The 13,460-nt window shown below is 46.7% G+C and overlaps 1 protein-coding gene across 1 annotated transcript; it reads right to left on the bottom strand.

Annotated features, from left to right (window-relative positions):
* Positions 1 to 7,179: 7,179 nt before the first annotated feature.
* LOC120451543 lies at positions 7,180 to 12,668 on the bottom strand. The gene is made up of 2 exons (XM_039635325.2): positions 12,533 to 12,668; positions 7,180 to 7,611 (listed from the first exon to the last, which is right to left on the bottom strand). The coding sequence occupies exons 1-2, from the start codon at positions 12,548 to 12,550 to the stop codon at positions 7,180 to 7,182; spliced, it is 450 nt and encodes a 149-aa protein (XP_039491259.1). The 5' UTR covers positions 12,551 to 12,668.
* Between the last annotated feature and the right edge of the window lie 792 nt (positions 12,669 to 13,460).

Below are 13,460 nucleotides of genomic sequence, written 5' to 3'. Positions count from 1 at the left end.
TCTTAACACCCAAAAATTGGTAGCGAAACTATGAGCATTGACGTGTGGACTTTGTGCCGTACTACCGAGTCGTTTTTCCCTACAGTAGTTTTATTTAGATAAGATTCTTGCCTGTGTAACCGCAAACGCTGTGCTAAGTCCTCTGCCATAAAATTGATTTGAGATCCTGAATCTAACAGCGCTCGTGCTAATTGAAACTGTCCAAATCTATCCCGTACTTTAACGACAGCAGTAGCAAGAATAACTTTGTCAGTACTAGCAAAATGACAAGAATGGGCTTGATTATTATGATCAACTGCTGCTGAAGGTGCCTGGACATGCACTTGGGGAACTGATCCCGACGAAAATGGTTGCTTCTCTACCCCGTATACCCCAATTTATGCACAACCGATTGTGTTTTGTAAAATCGAACCGCTGAATCACCGATAAAGCCATGAAAGGTTGACAACTGCCTAAACTGTGATTTGTGGCTGAGCAATATCGACACTTTGAATCCGGTCTGCGGTCTGTCTGTGTGCATGAGAAGGAGGATCTGGAATATCCCTTATTGGAAGCTTGGCTAGGCTTCCCTTTACTTTTGGTTGACTCCTCAGCAGCTAGATGTTGATATCTTTTATTCAATTGAATCTCACAATCGGACCATGTCGGTAGCGTGTTATAATCAAGCTGTTCTTTAAATCGGGATTTTGTAGTGTGATCTACCTTGGACATCCACCGAAATGCACAAATGTGTAGTTTGTATGTGTATGTACCGTTGATGGGTAAAACCAAAGCCGAAAATGCACAAAATTTGAATTTTATGACACATAAACTGTCCGAAATATTTAAGTGGATCCCATTCGGGTTAAATATGCCCACAAACACCGCCGAAAAATTCAAAAAATGTAATACAATTTTTTAAAGCTAAATGTCTCACTATAAATCGAATTAATGTTCACGAAAATGCAGAGATGTACATACAAATGTGAGCAGGGCTTAAGTTAACTGCCGAGTTTTGCAGGAACTTTCCACTATGTACGGTTTGAGAGCCACTGCCACAGTATGTACTGTTGAAAATAACCAATGTGCGAGGTATATATGGTTGGCCACTGACACCGTGTATATAGCAGACAAATAACTGCTCTGCAACTGCACAAAATGGAAACGAAATTGGCGGCAAACTGGCGTTATGTATATGTATGTATGTAGGTTTACTGAACTTTTGAATTTTGACCGTATGTATTTAACGAACATAAATTTCTCCAAATTTTCACAGAAATTAAGACCATAAGTTTTGTCAAAGGCAGTTCACTTTTTATTATATATTTTTTTTGGGGGTTGGTGGTTTGTTTGGGATTTAAATTGGTTTTCCAATTTACCACATATGCCAAGAATTATTAACGCACACAATACACACAAAAAGTGGAGTGCTTATTATTTTTAATTTTTGGCATTGAATACCTGGTTATTATTTGGCATAATTTCCAATGACTTTCCTTTTCCACTCCAAATGTCCAGATGTCCAAAATGTCCGCCAAATCCAAAATAATTCGCCGAATTCCACCAGCTAGGTTATTTCGCCAAAAATAGAGAAAAAACAGAACAAGTGCCGAGACGACGAAAAATTCACTATTTTGTTCGTTTTTTCGCACGCAAAAATTAAATAAATGTTAGCCGTAGTCCCTGTTCGGGCGCCATGAAAAATCGGGAGAGTTTTTCCGAAGAAAATTTGTTACGAAATTGGGACTGGCGCCTAGCAGCCTAGCCGGGAAATTTCTACCGAAAGAAAAAGACTAGAGGTTCGATCCAAAATGTTTATTGCGCGGGCGCAACCAGCAGCTTCGACTTCAGTTTTACGACTGGATTTATTAACATAGTAGAGAATGATAACATAATTGGTCAAACATAACATAACATAACATAACATAACAGGGTAAAATCTGTAGGAATTTCATAATGGGTAACAATTCAGCAGCAGTTCTAAGATCTCTTATTGATTATTTAACAGTGCCAAATCAAACAGACTTTCGTATTCTTGTTATTAAAACTTAACTCCTGTTCCAACAGTCTCCATTTTCCCGTTTTCTTCTTTACCATGACTATGGGTGAGCTGTACGGGCTCCTTGAATGCTCTATCATCCCCATCTTCAGAAGTTCGTCCACCTTCGCGTTGATCTCCCCTTGAATCTTTGGATTCTTGGGGTAGTATCTCTGCTTAATTGGTTTATCATCCTTCATGGTTATTGTGTGCTCGGCTATGCTCGATTTTCCGGTTATGGAGTGAAACTCCGCGAGCTCTGTTTCCAGGAATTTGTTCATGTTACACCTGCGACAAGCTTCTTGTGGATTGGCAACATGGGTTGGGTGTTGAGCCGAGTTGCCCATAAGGTTGTGTTATGACGCCCAGACTGACCCGGGGTATATCGTGCCCACTGTTCCTGGAACTGCGTGCCTAGCTCTCCTGAGTCCTCACACCTTCTACACGTGACGTGTGTTGCGGCAGGGTCTTTGTGCGTCTGTATTTGTGCTCTTCCGCAAAGGCTTCCCGTTCCCTGTGCAGTTCCTCGTACTCATCTGCCAGGATCATGAGAGCCTCTAGGTCGTCCACGTGGTAGGATCTCAACGCTATTCGGAGGTCTGGCGTGCAGTTTTCCTTGATGAGCTCCAGCGTTTCCTTTTTCCCATACCCAAGGGGTCTTATCAGGGTCTGCATCTCGACCTTGTAGTCCTTGAATGCCTCCCTAAACCCTTGTTTCCTTTGTCTCACCTTGTCCGCGAGCTTCGTGAAGTATCCCCTGGGCTTCCAGTCCTCCAGTGCTTGTTGTTTGCTATGTACCACTTCAGAGCCTTTCCCTGCATTAATTCCGGCATGGCTCGGGGGATCATGTTCAGGTCCAAACCGTACGTGTTTGCGGACCACTCCACCTGCTCCAGGAATTCGAGGGGTTTTTCTTCTCTGTCAAAACGAAAAGACCATTCTCTAACTCTAACGCCACTTTTGCGTAGTCCGGCTGGCTGGGCCTGGGTCTTTCTGTACTTGGCCTCCTTTCCCTGCTCGTCTCCCTCCGTTGACCTTCCCGCTGCATTTCCTCCATGCTCAGATTTGCGATGAGGTCTTCGCCCTCGGGGTTTGTCAGCTTTACGCTTGGACCTGGTCTGTCTGGATATGCCGCCTCCAATTCTGTCCAGACTGCTGCGAGCTGTGGGTCGTTTTCCGTCTCTGCGTAGTACTCCGCTAGGGCCTTTCGCATGTCCTCTCTCCTTCCGGACAGCGATATACGCAACTTCTGTGCAACATATGCGAAGGGAGGCCTCGACTTCTCGCACCAGGCGGAATAGGCGGACCTCCGTTGCCGAGACCCGGACCCGGAACCTCTCGCTGCCAGGGTGCATCATCACGCACCGGCGGCTGCCTCGGCGTCTTGCGTTCCGGACCACCGTTTCCACCTCGACCCCTTCTGGCCAATCTGCCTTCTGTGTGTGTTTAATAAAAATGCTTTATTCGGTGCGGGCTCTACTCCATTCCAAGGGAGGCCTCGACTTCTCGCACCAGGCGGAATAGGCGGACCTCCGTTGCCGAGACCCGGACCCGGAACCTCTCGCTGCCTCGGCGTCTTGCGTTCCGGACCACCGGTTCCTCCTCGACCCCTTCTGGCCAATCCGCCTTCGGGTTCGGTGCCCATCGGAGGGCATCCGACGTGGACGCCATCCGCACACCCACCGCTGGAGCGGATGCCTGCCTCCGGAGCACGGGCTTCTGGTTGCCCACGGGTGATGGCCATATCCAAGGCCCCTTCTCCAGCTCCGCCGATGCCGCGGTGTCAGGTGTTGGTGGAGCCCAGCCGCCCTGGGATGGCTCCGCCTCCTCCTTCTCCACTGGCCATGTCCAGGTTACCGTGCGCTGCCGCCACCGAGTGCCTCCCTACGTGAACTCCCGCACTTGGTGCGCCACTCTGGCGCTAACCGTGCCGCTCGCGGAGCTTTGACAACCACCAGCCGGTCGGCCTCCAGCTTCCACATCTTCACGACGGCGACTCGCCCTGGCCTGACGCTAGAACGGTGGTCGAGCCTAGTCCGTTCTCAGGTGCTGTCATCCTCAACTTTCCCGCCGTTCGTGACCTTACTCCTCCCTGGTGGTGGCTACCGAGGCAACACTCTGGTCCGCTCGCGGTCCGCATCCCTTGACTCTCGCCTTGGCTTGACGCTAGAACGGCTGCCGAACCCCGTCCGCTCTCAGGTGCTGTCGTTTTCTTGAATGCCTTCCCTGCTTTTTTGCGAGGGATCTGCATCCACGTTTTCGTCCTCATTCTCCTCTTGACCGAGCGTTCCCTTTTACTCTTCAGGTGGCGAATCTTACATCTCACTGGAGATATGAAATCCACAATTTGGTACGGTCCATCAAACCTCTGAGCTAGTTTGGCCGCAAACGCATCAGCCGCTTTTTGACATATGGTGCTCCTTAGCCCAGACCACTTCACCAATCCTTGCCTTCCACTGCCTTCTCCGCAGGTTGTAATGCCTTGCTTGGTCCTGGGACAGCCTCCCTAGGTTCCTCCGCACAATCTCGAAGACCTCTCTCATCTTCTCGGCGTTTCCTTCCGGTAACTCTGGTTGCCGTCCTGTACTTAGCGTTTCTCTGTCATAGAGTGCGTTCGGTAGTCTTGGCGCGCGGCCTTGTGCCAAAAATGCCGGTGAGTAGCCTGTGGAATCTGAAACACTGGAATTCACAGCCAGCATGATTTCGGGCCATCTTTCATCCCAATTCCTCTGGTTTTGTCCGGCAAAATGCGCTATCATTGTCTTCACAGTGCGGTTGGCTCTCTCCGTCGGATTCTCCTGTGGGCGCCGTAAACTGCTGCTTTATCGCAATGTCGTTGAGGAACTTCCTAAAGCCCGGCTCGTGAACTGCACACCGTTGTCCGTGATCACCAACTTCGGTACTATAAACCGTGAGACTATGCCTTTCCTGAACGCTTTCTGCAAAGTTTCCGCCGTGCCTGTTCGCAAAGGCACCAACTCCGTCCACTTTGAAAACCTGTCGATCAGTACCAACATACCAACTTACTGTTTCCGTGCTTCGACCTTGGTAGTGGTCCGGCCAGTAGTAACGGTCTTCCGACCGCCTACATGACCGGCTGCTGGGGAGTCGTGGTTTTCGCGCAAGACAGTTTCTCTCAGCTGTCGCGGAACACATAGCTTCCAGGTCACTACATCTTCATTCCCTGCTCTATGCGGAATCTGCCTGTAAAGGGTGCTACACTCCAACACGTAGTCTGGGAACTTTTGAGGCTGTGCTTTTATCTTTTCTCGCATTTCCTTGATCCAGCTGCACTCTGATTCGGCCTCCTTGTCCTGTGTTCTTCTCAGCATTTCGGGTTCTGCCGAGATCGACTGTGGCAGTGGCTGCCTCTACAATGCGTCTGCTACCACGTTCAACTGGCCTTTCCTGTATGCTACCTCGAAGTCGTACTGCTGCAGCTCCAACGCCCATCTGGCAATTCTTCCCGAAGGGCTTTCTATGCTGTTCAGCCGCTTCAGCGCCATATGATCCGGCAGTACCTTAAAGTGGTAGCCCTCAAGGTACGGCTTTAGCTTCCGAATAGCCCACACAATTGTCAAGCACACCTTCTCTGTTGTCGATTAGTTCTTCTCGGCTCCGTTTAGGGTTCGGCTTGAGTATGCAATTACCCTTTCGCCATCTTCTGTGTCCTGTGTGAGGATTGCGCCAATCCCGTAGTCACTGGCGTCCGTTTGCAGGATGAACGTTTTCCCAAAGTCGGGGCACGCCAAGACTGGGTCGGTAACCAAACTGGCTTTTACCTCCTCTAAGGCTTTCTGGTGGTCCTGTGACCATGTCCACTTGGTACCCTTGCGGAGGAGGTTGTTGAGTGGCCTTACAATGCGCGCGAAGTCAGGCACGAAACGTCGGTACCATGATGCGACTCCAAGGTATTGCCTAAGCTCTCGGACCGATGACGGTGGTTCTAGCTGGGCTATGGCTGCTACCTTCTCTGGGTCCGTGCCTATCCCTGGGCTTGTGACGCGGTGCCCCAGGTACAGAAGTTCTTGTTTGAAGAACTGGCATTTATCCGGGTTTATTTTCAGGTTCGCTTTCTTCAAGCGACTGAATGCCTCCCTGAGGTTTCTCTTGTGTTCCTCTAGGGTGCGGGCAATCACTATGATGTCGTCTTGATACGCAAATGCATGTGGCGACATTTCCGGTCCAATCACCTGATCCAGGGCCCGTTGAAATGTGGCCGACGCGGAGTGTAACCCAAATGGCATCACTCTCCATTGGAACAGCCCTTTTCCTGGGACCGTGAATGCCGTGAAGCCCCGGCTTGACTCTTCCAGCGGTATTTGCCAATACCCATCCTTTATGTCAAGACTGCTTATGAAGCGCGCCTCCCTTAGTTGGTCGAGGATGTAGTTTATCCGTGGCATCGGGTAGGTATACTTTATGGATTTCGCGTTTATCTGCCTGAAGTCCACGCATGGTCTCTGAAAAATCGGGAGTTTTCCCGAAGAAAATTTGTTACGGAATTGGGACTGGCGGCTAGCAGCCTAGCTGGGAAATTTCCACCGAAAGAAAAAGACGAGAGGTTCAATCCAAAATGTTTAGTGCGCGGGCGCAGCCAGCAGCTTCGACTTCAGTTTTACGTCTGGACTTATTAACATAGAGCTTTCATGAGAATGATAACATAATTGGTCGAACATAACATAACAGGGTAAAATCTGTAGGAATTTCATAATGGGTAACAATTCAGCAGCAGTTCTAAGAAATCTTATTGATAATTTAACAGTGCTTTCGTATTCTTGTTATTAAAACTTAAACTACTGCTCCAACATTCCGGCCCCGTTAAAGACCTCCGGCTCTTTGATCTCCTCAACAGGAGCAGTATGCACTGGCAGCAATGCCAGCTTGTGGATGGCGCGCTTGATGACGCCTCCTGACGTCCGCACTTCCGCTACACGCACTCTACCGTCCTCGCCTGCTGTTGTTGCCACCACGCGGCCTGTTAGCCAACGCTGCGGGGGCACGTTGTCCTCGTGGACGACCACTAGGCAACCGACCTCCAGATCGCGGCATCCGATGCTGCATTTGTTGCGCTGCTGCAGGCTGGCGATGTAGTTCTTGGACCAGCCGTCCCAAAACTGCTGCTTGAGAGCGGACAGCATTCGCCACCGCTTCAAATATGCTCAACTGGCCTTGCTGCAAACTCCTCCTGTGCCGGATTCTTGCAGCGTGATCAGAGGCTGCCCGATTAGTAGGTGTCCTGGAGTTAGGGCCTCTCCATCGTTGGGATCGTTGCCCGGTGACGCGAATTGAGCAGCGCCTTTAACTCGACCAGGTGGGTGCTCAACTCGTCCGTTGTGAGCTTGGCATTGCCGACTCCTCGCAGCAACCGGGTTTTGGCGGACTTGACGGCTGCTTCCCAAAGTCCTCCGAAGTGTGGTGACCTCGGCGGTATGAAACACCACTCGACGCCTCTCTGAGCCGCGCATCCGCTCCACTCGTCCCGACTGCGGTGAAACGCTTCGCTCAGCTCCTACAGCACGTTGCACGCTCCTACGAAGTTTGTGGCGTTGTCGCTGAACACCTTCTCCGGCAGCCCTCTCCTCCCGACGAACCTTTTAAATACGGATAAAAAGCTGTCAGTGGATAGGTCGACAACAAGTTCAAGGTGAACAGCCTTTGACGAAAAGCACACAAAAACGGCCATATAAGTTTTGATAGGAGGTCTACCGCGGACCTATTAGGACACATCAAATGGACCATAAAAATCTACTCCGCAAACTAGAAAGGGGCGCTCCATTAGGACCCTATCGGCTGGCAAATTGCCCATTATCTGGCTCATCAGCACTGGTTTATACCGGAAACGGTGAACGCAGCTACGGACAATTTTCGTACATGCTTCTCGCGCATTGATCAGCCATATCTGTTGCCTCAAAAAAGACCCTATCGGCTGGCAAATTGCCCATTATCTGGCTCATCAGCACTGGTTTATACCGGAAACAGTGAACGCAGCTACGGACAATTTTCGTACATGCTTCTCGCGCATTGATCAGCCATATCTGTTGCCTCAAAAAAGAAAGAATCACCTTGACACCGGCATGGTAATGAGTCCGATGCAGGTTGCGAAGAAATAGCGAAACAAATTCTGACTTTGAGGACAGTATTAGTAAAAACTTGGCATCATACGGAATTGGTGCATTTAGCAATCTCCCCCCAACTCGGATTAAGTTGAACGTCACACCTTCTAAATCGCTGGTATGTATAAGAGGATTTAAACGTTGTAGAATTTGAATTTATTCCTCTATTCCTCTCGGGCACTTAGGGCTTCTACGAGAGCTGAATTTCTCGTATTAGTTTCAGTAATCGTTGTAAGTTTTTCGACCGATCTGGTGATTGGCCAGATGCGGCTTATCCCAGTGGTGGGGCTGCCACTTGTCGCCATCGGTGATTGGCGTCTACGGTATTGTGTTATTCGTAGAAAAGCGAACAGTCTGGTAACGCGCTCGCCCTGCTGGGTGTTGTTGCTGTTCGCAGAAAAACACAGGGTGCACTTGGTACTATGTGGGTGCCTCCGTTTTTTTCTCCCATGTAGTGAGGAGGGGGGTGGGGCGTTGGGGCAAGTGGAAGTTGCCAAAATTTGTTGTAATAGGCATTTTTTATGAGGAAGAATACTTTCTAAGAGTTAGAAAAGCATTTCAGAGAGAAAGTTTTTGTATGGCCATGCTCTCGTCATGGGTGGGGTTTGAACCCACGACCCCGTGGTTAGCAGGTAGTTGCGCTATCCACTACACCACGAGGGCCCTAGTTGTAGATGTGGGCTTAAACATTCAGACTTCTCCAACTTGACGTATTCTGGACTGAACTCCGCCTTTTGAAATATTTGGACCATCCTAAGAAACGACAACTTCAGTTCGTTAGACGAAATGACGACCTCGCGTTGACGCTTCTTCCCTTGAACAAATCGATTTAGGTAGTCCATGATCCGTAAGAGTTTACTAAATGATGAACATCTTCCAACAAGCTCAATAAAGACATTCGGTTTGTTTTTTGTGACGGAACATACTGCCACGCTTTTTTTGTTCTCAGAAAACTGTAACTCCGTTGAAACTTCAATCTGATGGGACCGAGGCCACTCGCTTTGATTTCGGAGTAAGAACTCCGGTCCATTTTCCCATAGAGTACACCTCAAACCTTCTAAGTCTGTTCTACGTGAGACTAAATCAGCCGGATTTTCTTTCGTGGGCACATGACGCCAAGCTACATTCTCTGTGAGTCCTTGAATTTCAGATACTCTATTTGCGACAAATGTTGCTAGAGTGGATGGATCCCTCTTAACCAGTATAATGTGACTTGTGAGTCCGACCAGAAGTTAATGCTTTCAAGATCTAATTTGTTAAGCAAAGGAGATACTTGAGACCATAATTTGGCCAGCAGATGCGCTGCACACAGCTCGAGCCTTGGAATTGACTTTGTTTTTAGTGGGGACACTCTAGACTTTGCGGTTAGAAGCCTTAATAACCTATTTGTCCCAGCCACAGTACGAATATAAATGCAACCGCCGTAGGCGTGGCTCGATGCATCAGCAAATCCGATTTGAACAGTGTCATAGCCATACAGACAAATATATCGAGGAATGGAGATCTTGTCAATTGCCAGTAAATTCTGCTTAAATTCGATCCAACTGGTATGCAAGTTCATGGGAACCGATTCGTCCCAATCTAATTTCTGTCGCCACAGTTCCTGAAGCAAGATTTTTGCTCGTGTAATCAATGGACATAATAATCCCAAAGGGTAAAAACAAACGAGCTGTGACGGACAAAATGTTGCGTTTAGTTGGTGGTAAGGACTGAAACGAATCCTCCAAGCAATAATGAAACGCATCATTTTGAGGGTTACATCTCATCCTAAGCGTTTTAACGGATTCAGAAGTGTCAAATATAAGAGATTTTTCTGATCCCTGGTTGGTCAACAAACTTGGGTGATTTGTTGCCCATTTGGCTAGATGAAAACCCCCTAACACCAAAAACGTCGTCACTTCTTTGCGAATTACCTCCAACTCTTCAATACTGTTCGCTCCTGTGAGCATATCGTCGACATAGAAGTCGCTTGAAATCACCTATGATGCAACAGGATGTGACTCAGCGTAAATTTTTGATAGCTTAAAGAGGCAGCGGATGGCCAGAAACGGAGTAGAGGCTGTCCCATAAGTGACAGTGTTGAGGCGATAGGTTTGGAGAGCTTGCGTTGATTTTTCTCTCCACACGATAAGTTGGAAATCTCTATCTTCATTTGCCATGTTTACTTGCCTATACATATTTGTGCAAACGAAATCTTGCCAGAATGGCGTAAAGCTCCCTCTGAATAGTTGCACCCACCATTAGAGTCTCATTTAATGAGATCGAGGTTGACGTTTTACTTGAAGCGTCAAAAACATCTCGCAACTTTGTGGTGCTACTATCAGGTCTCAAGACACATTGATGTGGAATGTAATTGTGTTTTTGTGGAGGAGGTGTTGGAAGCAGTGACATGTGCCCAAGGTTAAGATACTCTCTTATAAACTCCTGATACATGTCATGTAACTCGCGATTATTTGCAAGCTTGCGTTCCAATGCCAGAAATCTGCGCTTTGTCGATTCGAAGGATAAGCCTAAGACACTCGGATTTTTCTTAAATGGCAACTTGACCTCAAAACGACCAGACAAAAGCCTATGTACGGTTTGCTCAAAGTGCTGCTCGCAAGCAAGTTGTTCAGCTGTATAAACAGCCTTCGATTTCTCAGGAACGTGTTCCAATTCCCAAAATCGTTCCACCAGAGAGTCGAGAGAACTTACAGTTTCATTGCCAAAGACGCTGCATACCTGAGCGTTCTTCGATGCGCGTTGAGTGAACTTTCCCGAAACAATCCATCCTAGTAAAGTTTTCTGAAGTGAAGGATGTTCAGAACCCAATTTTATTTGGCCTACGCTCAAAAGATCGAAAAAGTATTCAGTAAGTCCACTTTTGCGGGCTTGTGAAAACGAGGGTCTGCCAGTTCAATGTTTGCCGGAATTTTCCATTGGGCACAATTGACTTCGTAATCGGGTTGATAAGATGAAATTGATCTTAACACCCAAAAATTGGTAGCGAAACTATGAGCATTGACGCGAGAATGAATTGACGTGTGGACTTTGTGCCGTACTACCGAGTCGTTTTTCCCTACAGTAGTTTTATTTAGATAAGATTCTTGCCTGTGTAACCGCAAACGCTGTGCTAAGTCCTCTGCCATAAAATTGATTTGAGATCCTGAATCTAACAGCGCTCGTGCTAATTGAAACTGTCCAAATCTATCCCGTACTTTAACGACAGCAGTAGCAAGAATAACTTGGTCAGTACTAGCAACATGACAAGAATGGGCTTGATTATTATGATCAACTGCTGCTGAAGGTGCCTCGACATGCACTTGAGGAACTGATCCCGACGAAAATGGTTGCTTCTCTACCCCGTATACCCCAATTTATGCACAACCGATTGTGTTTTGTAAAATCGAACCGCTGAATCACCGATAAAGCCATGAAAGGTTGACAACTGCCTAAACTGTGATTTGTGGCTGAGCAATATCGACACTTTGAATCCGGTCTGCGGTCTGTCTGTGTGCATGAGAAGGAGGATCTGGAATATCCCTTATTGGAAGCTTGGCTAGGCTTCCCTTTACTTTTGGTTGACTCCTCAGCAGCTAGATGTTGATATCTTTTATTCAATTGAATCTCACAATCGGACCATGTCGGTAGCGTGTTATAATCAAGCTGTTCTTCAAATCGGGATTTTGTAGTGTGATCTACCTTGGACATCCACCGAAATGCACAAATGTGTAGTTTGTATGTGTATGTACCGTTGATGGGTAAAACCAAAGCCGAAAATGCACAAAATTTGAATTTTATAACACATAAACTGTCCGAAATATTTAAGTGGATCCCATTCGGGTTAAATATGCCCACAAACACCGCCGAAAAATTCAAAAAATGTAATACAATTTTTTAAGGCTAAATGTCTCACTATAAATCGAATTAATGTTCACGAAAATGCAGAGATGTACATACAAATGTGAGCAGGGCTTAAGTTAACTGCCGAGTTTTGCAGGAATTTTCCACTATGTACGGTTTGAGAGCCACTGCCACAGTATGTACTGCTGAAAATAACCAATGTGCGAGGTATATATGGTTGGCCACTGACACCGTGTATATAGCAGACAAATAACTGCTCTGCAACTGCACAAAAGGGAAACGAAATTGGCGGCAAACTGGCGTTATGTATATGTATGTATGTAGGTTTACTGAACTTTTGAATTTTGACCGTATGTATTTAACGAACATAAATTTCTCCAAATTTTCACAGAAATTAAGACCATAAGTTTTGTCAAAGGCAGTTCACTTTTTATTATATATTTTTTTTGGGGGATGTGGTTTGTTTGGAATTTAAATTGGTTTTCCAATTTACCACATATGCCAAGAGTGGTAATAAGTGGAGTGCTTATTATTTTTAATTTTTGGCACTGAATACCTGGTTATTATTTGGCATAATTTCCAATGACTTTCCTTTTCCACTCCAAATGTCCAAATGTCCAAAATGTCCGCCAAATCCAAAATAATTCGCCGAATTCCACCAGCTAGGTTATTTCGCCAAAAATAGAGAAAAAACAGAACAAGTGCCGAGACGACGAAAAATTCACTATTTTGTTCGTTTTTTCGCACGCAAAAATTAAATAAATGTTAGCCGTACTCCCTGTTCGGGCGCCATGAAAAATCGGGAGAGTTTTTCCGAAGAAAATTTGTTACGAAATTGGGACTGGCGGCTAGCAGCCTAGCTGGGAAATTTCTACCGAAAGAAAAAGACTAGAGGTTCGATCCAAAATGTTTATTGCGCGGGCGCAACCAGCAGCTTCGACTTCAGTTTTACGACTGGACTAATTAATATAGTAGAGCTTTCATGAGAATGATAACATAATTGGTCGAACATAACATAACATAACAGTGTAAAATCTGTAGGAATTTCTAAATGGGTAACAATTCAGCAGCAGTTCTAAGATCTCTTATTGATTATTTAACAGTGCCAAATCAAACAGACTTTCGTATTCTTGTTATTAAAACTTAAACTACTGTTCCAACAGTCTCCATTTTCCCGTTTTCTTCTTTACCATGACTATGGGTGAGCTGTACGGGCTCCTTGAATGCTCTACCATCCCCATCTCCAGAAGTTCGTCCACCTTCGCGTTGATCTCCCCTTGAATCTTTGGATTCTTGCAGAGATGCAGAGATACTCTGCTTAATTGGTTTATCATCCTTCATGTTTATTGTGTGCTCGGCTATGCTCGATTTTCCGGTCATGGAGTGCAACTCCGCGAGCTCTGTTTCCAGGAATTTGTTCATGTCGCCCTCGTCGCCGTCCTTTTGGACTACTGCGACCGACAACTTCTCCTCAAGCCACCCGT

The sequence above is a fragment of the Drosophila santomea genome, chromosome 3R (assembly GCF_016746245.2).
Source record: "Drosophila santomea strain STO CAGO 1482 chromosome 3R, Prin_Dsan_1.1, whole genome shotgun sequence".
Lineage (NCBI taxonomy): Eukaryota > Metazoa > Arthropoda > Insecta > Diptera > Drosophilidae > Drosophila > Drosophila santomea.
Note: the sequence above shows the minus strand (reverse complement) of the source record. Positions and strands in the feature narration are given on the sequence as shown.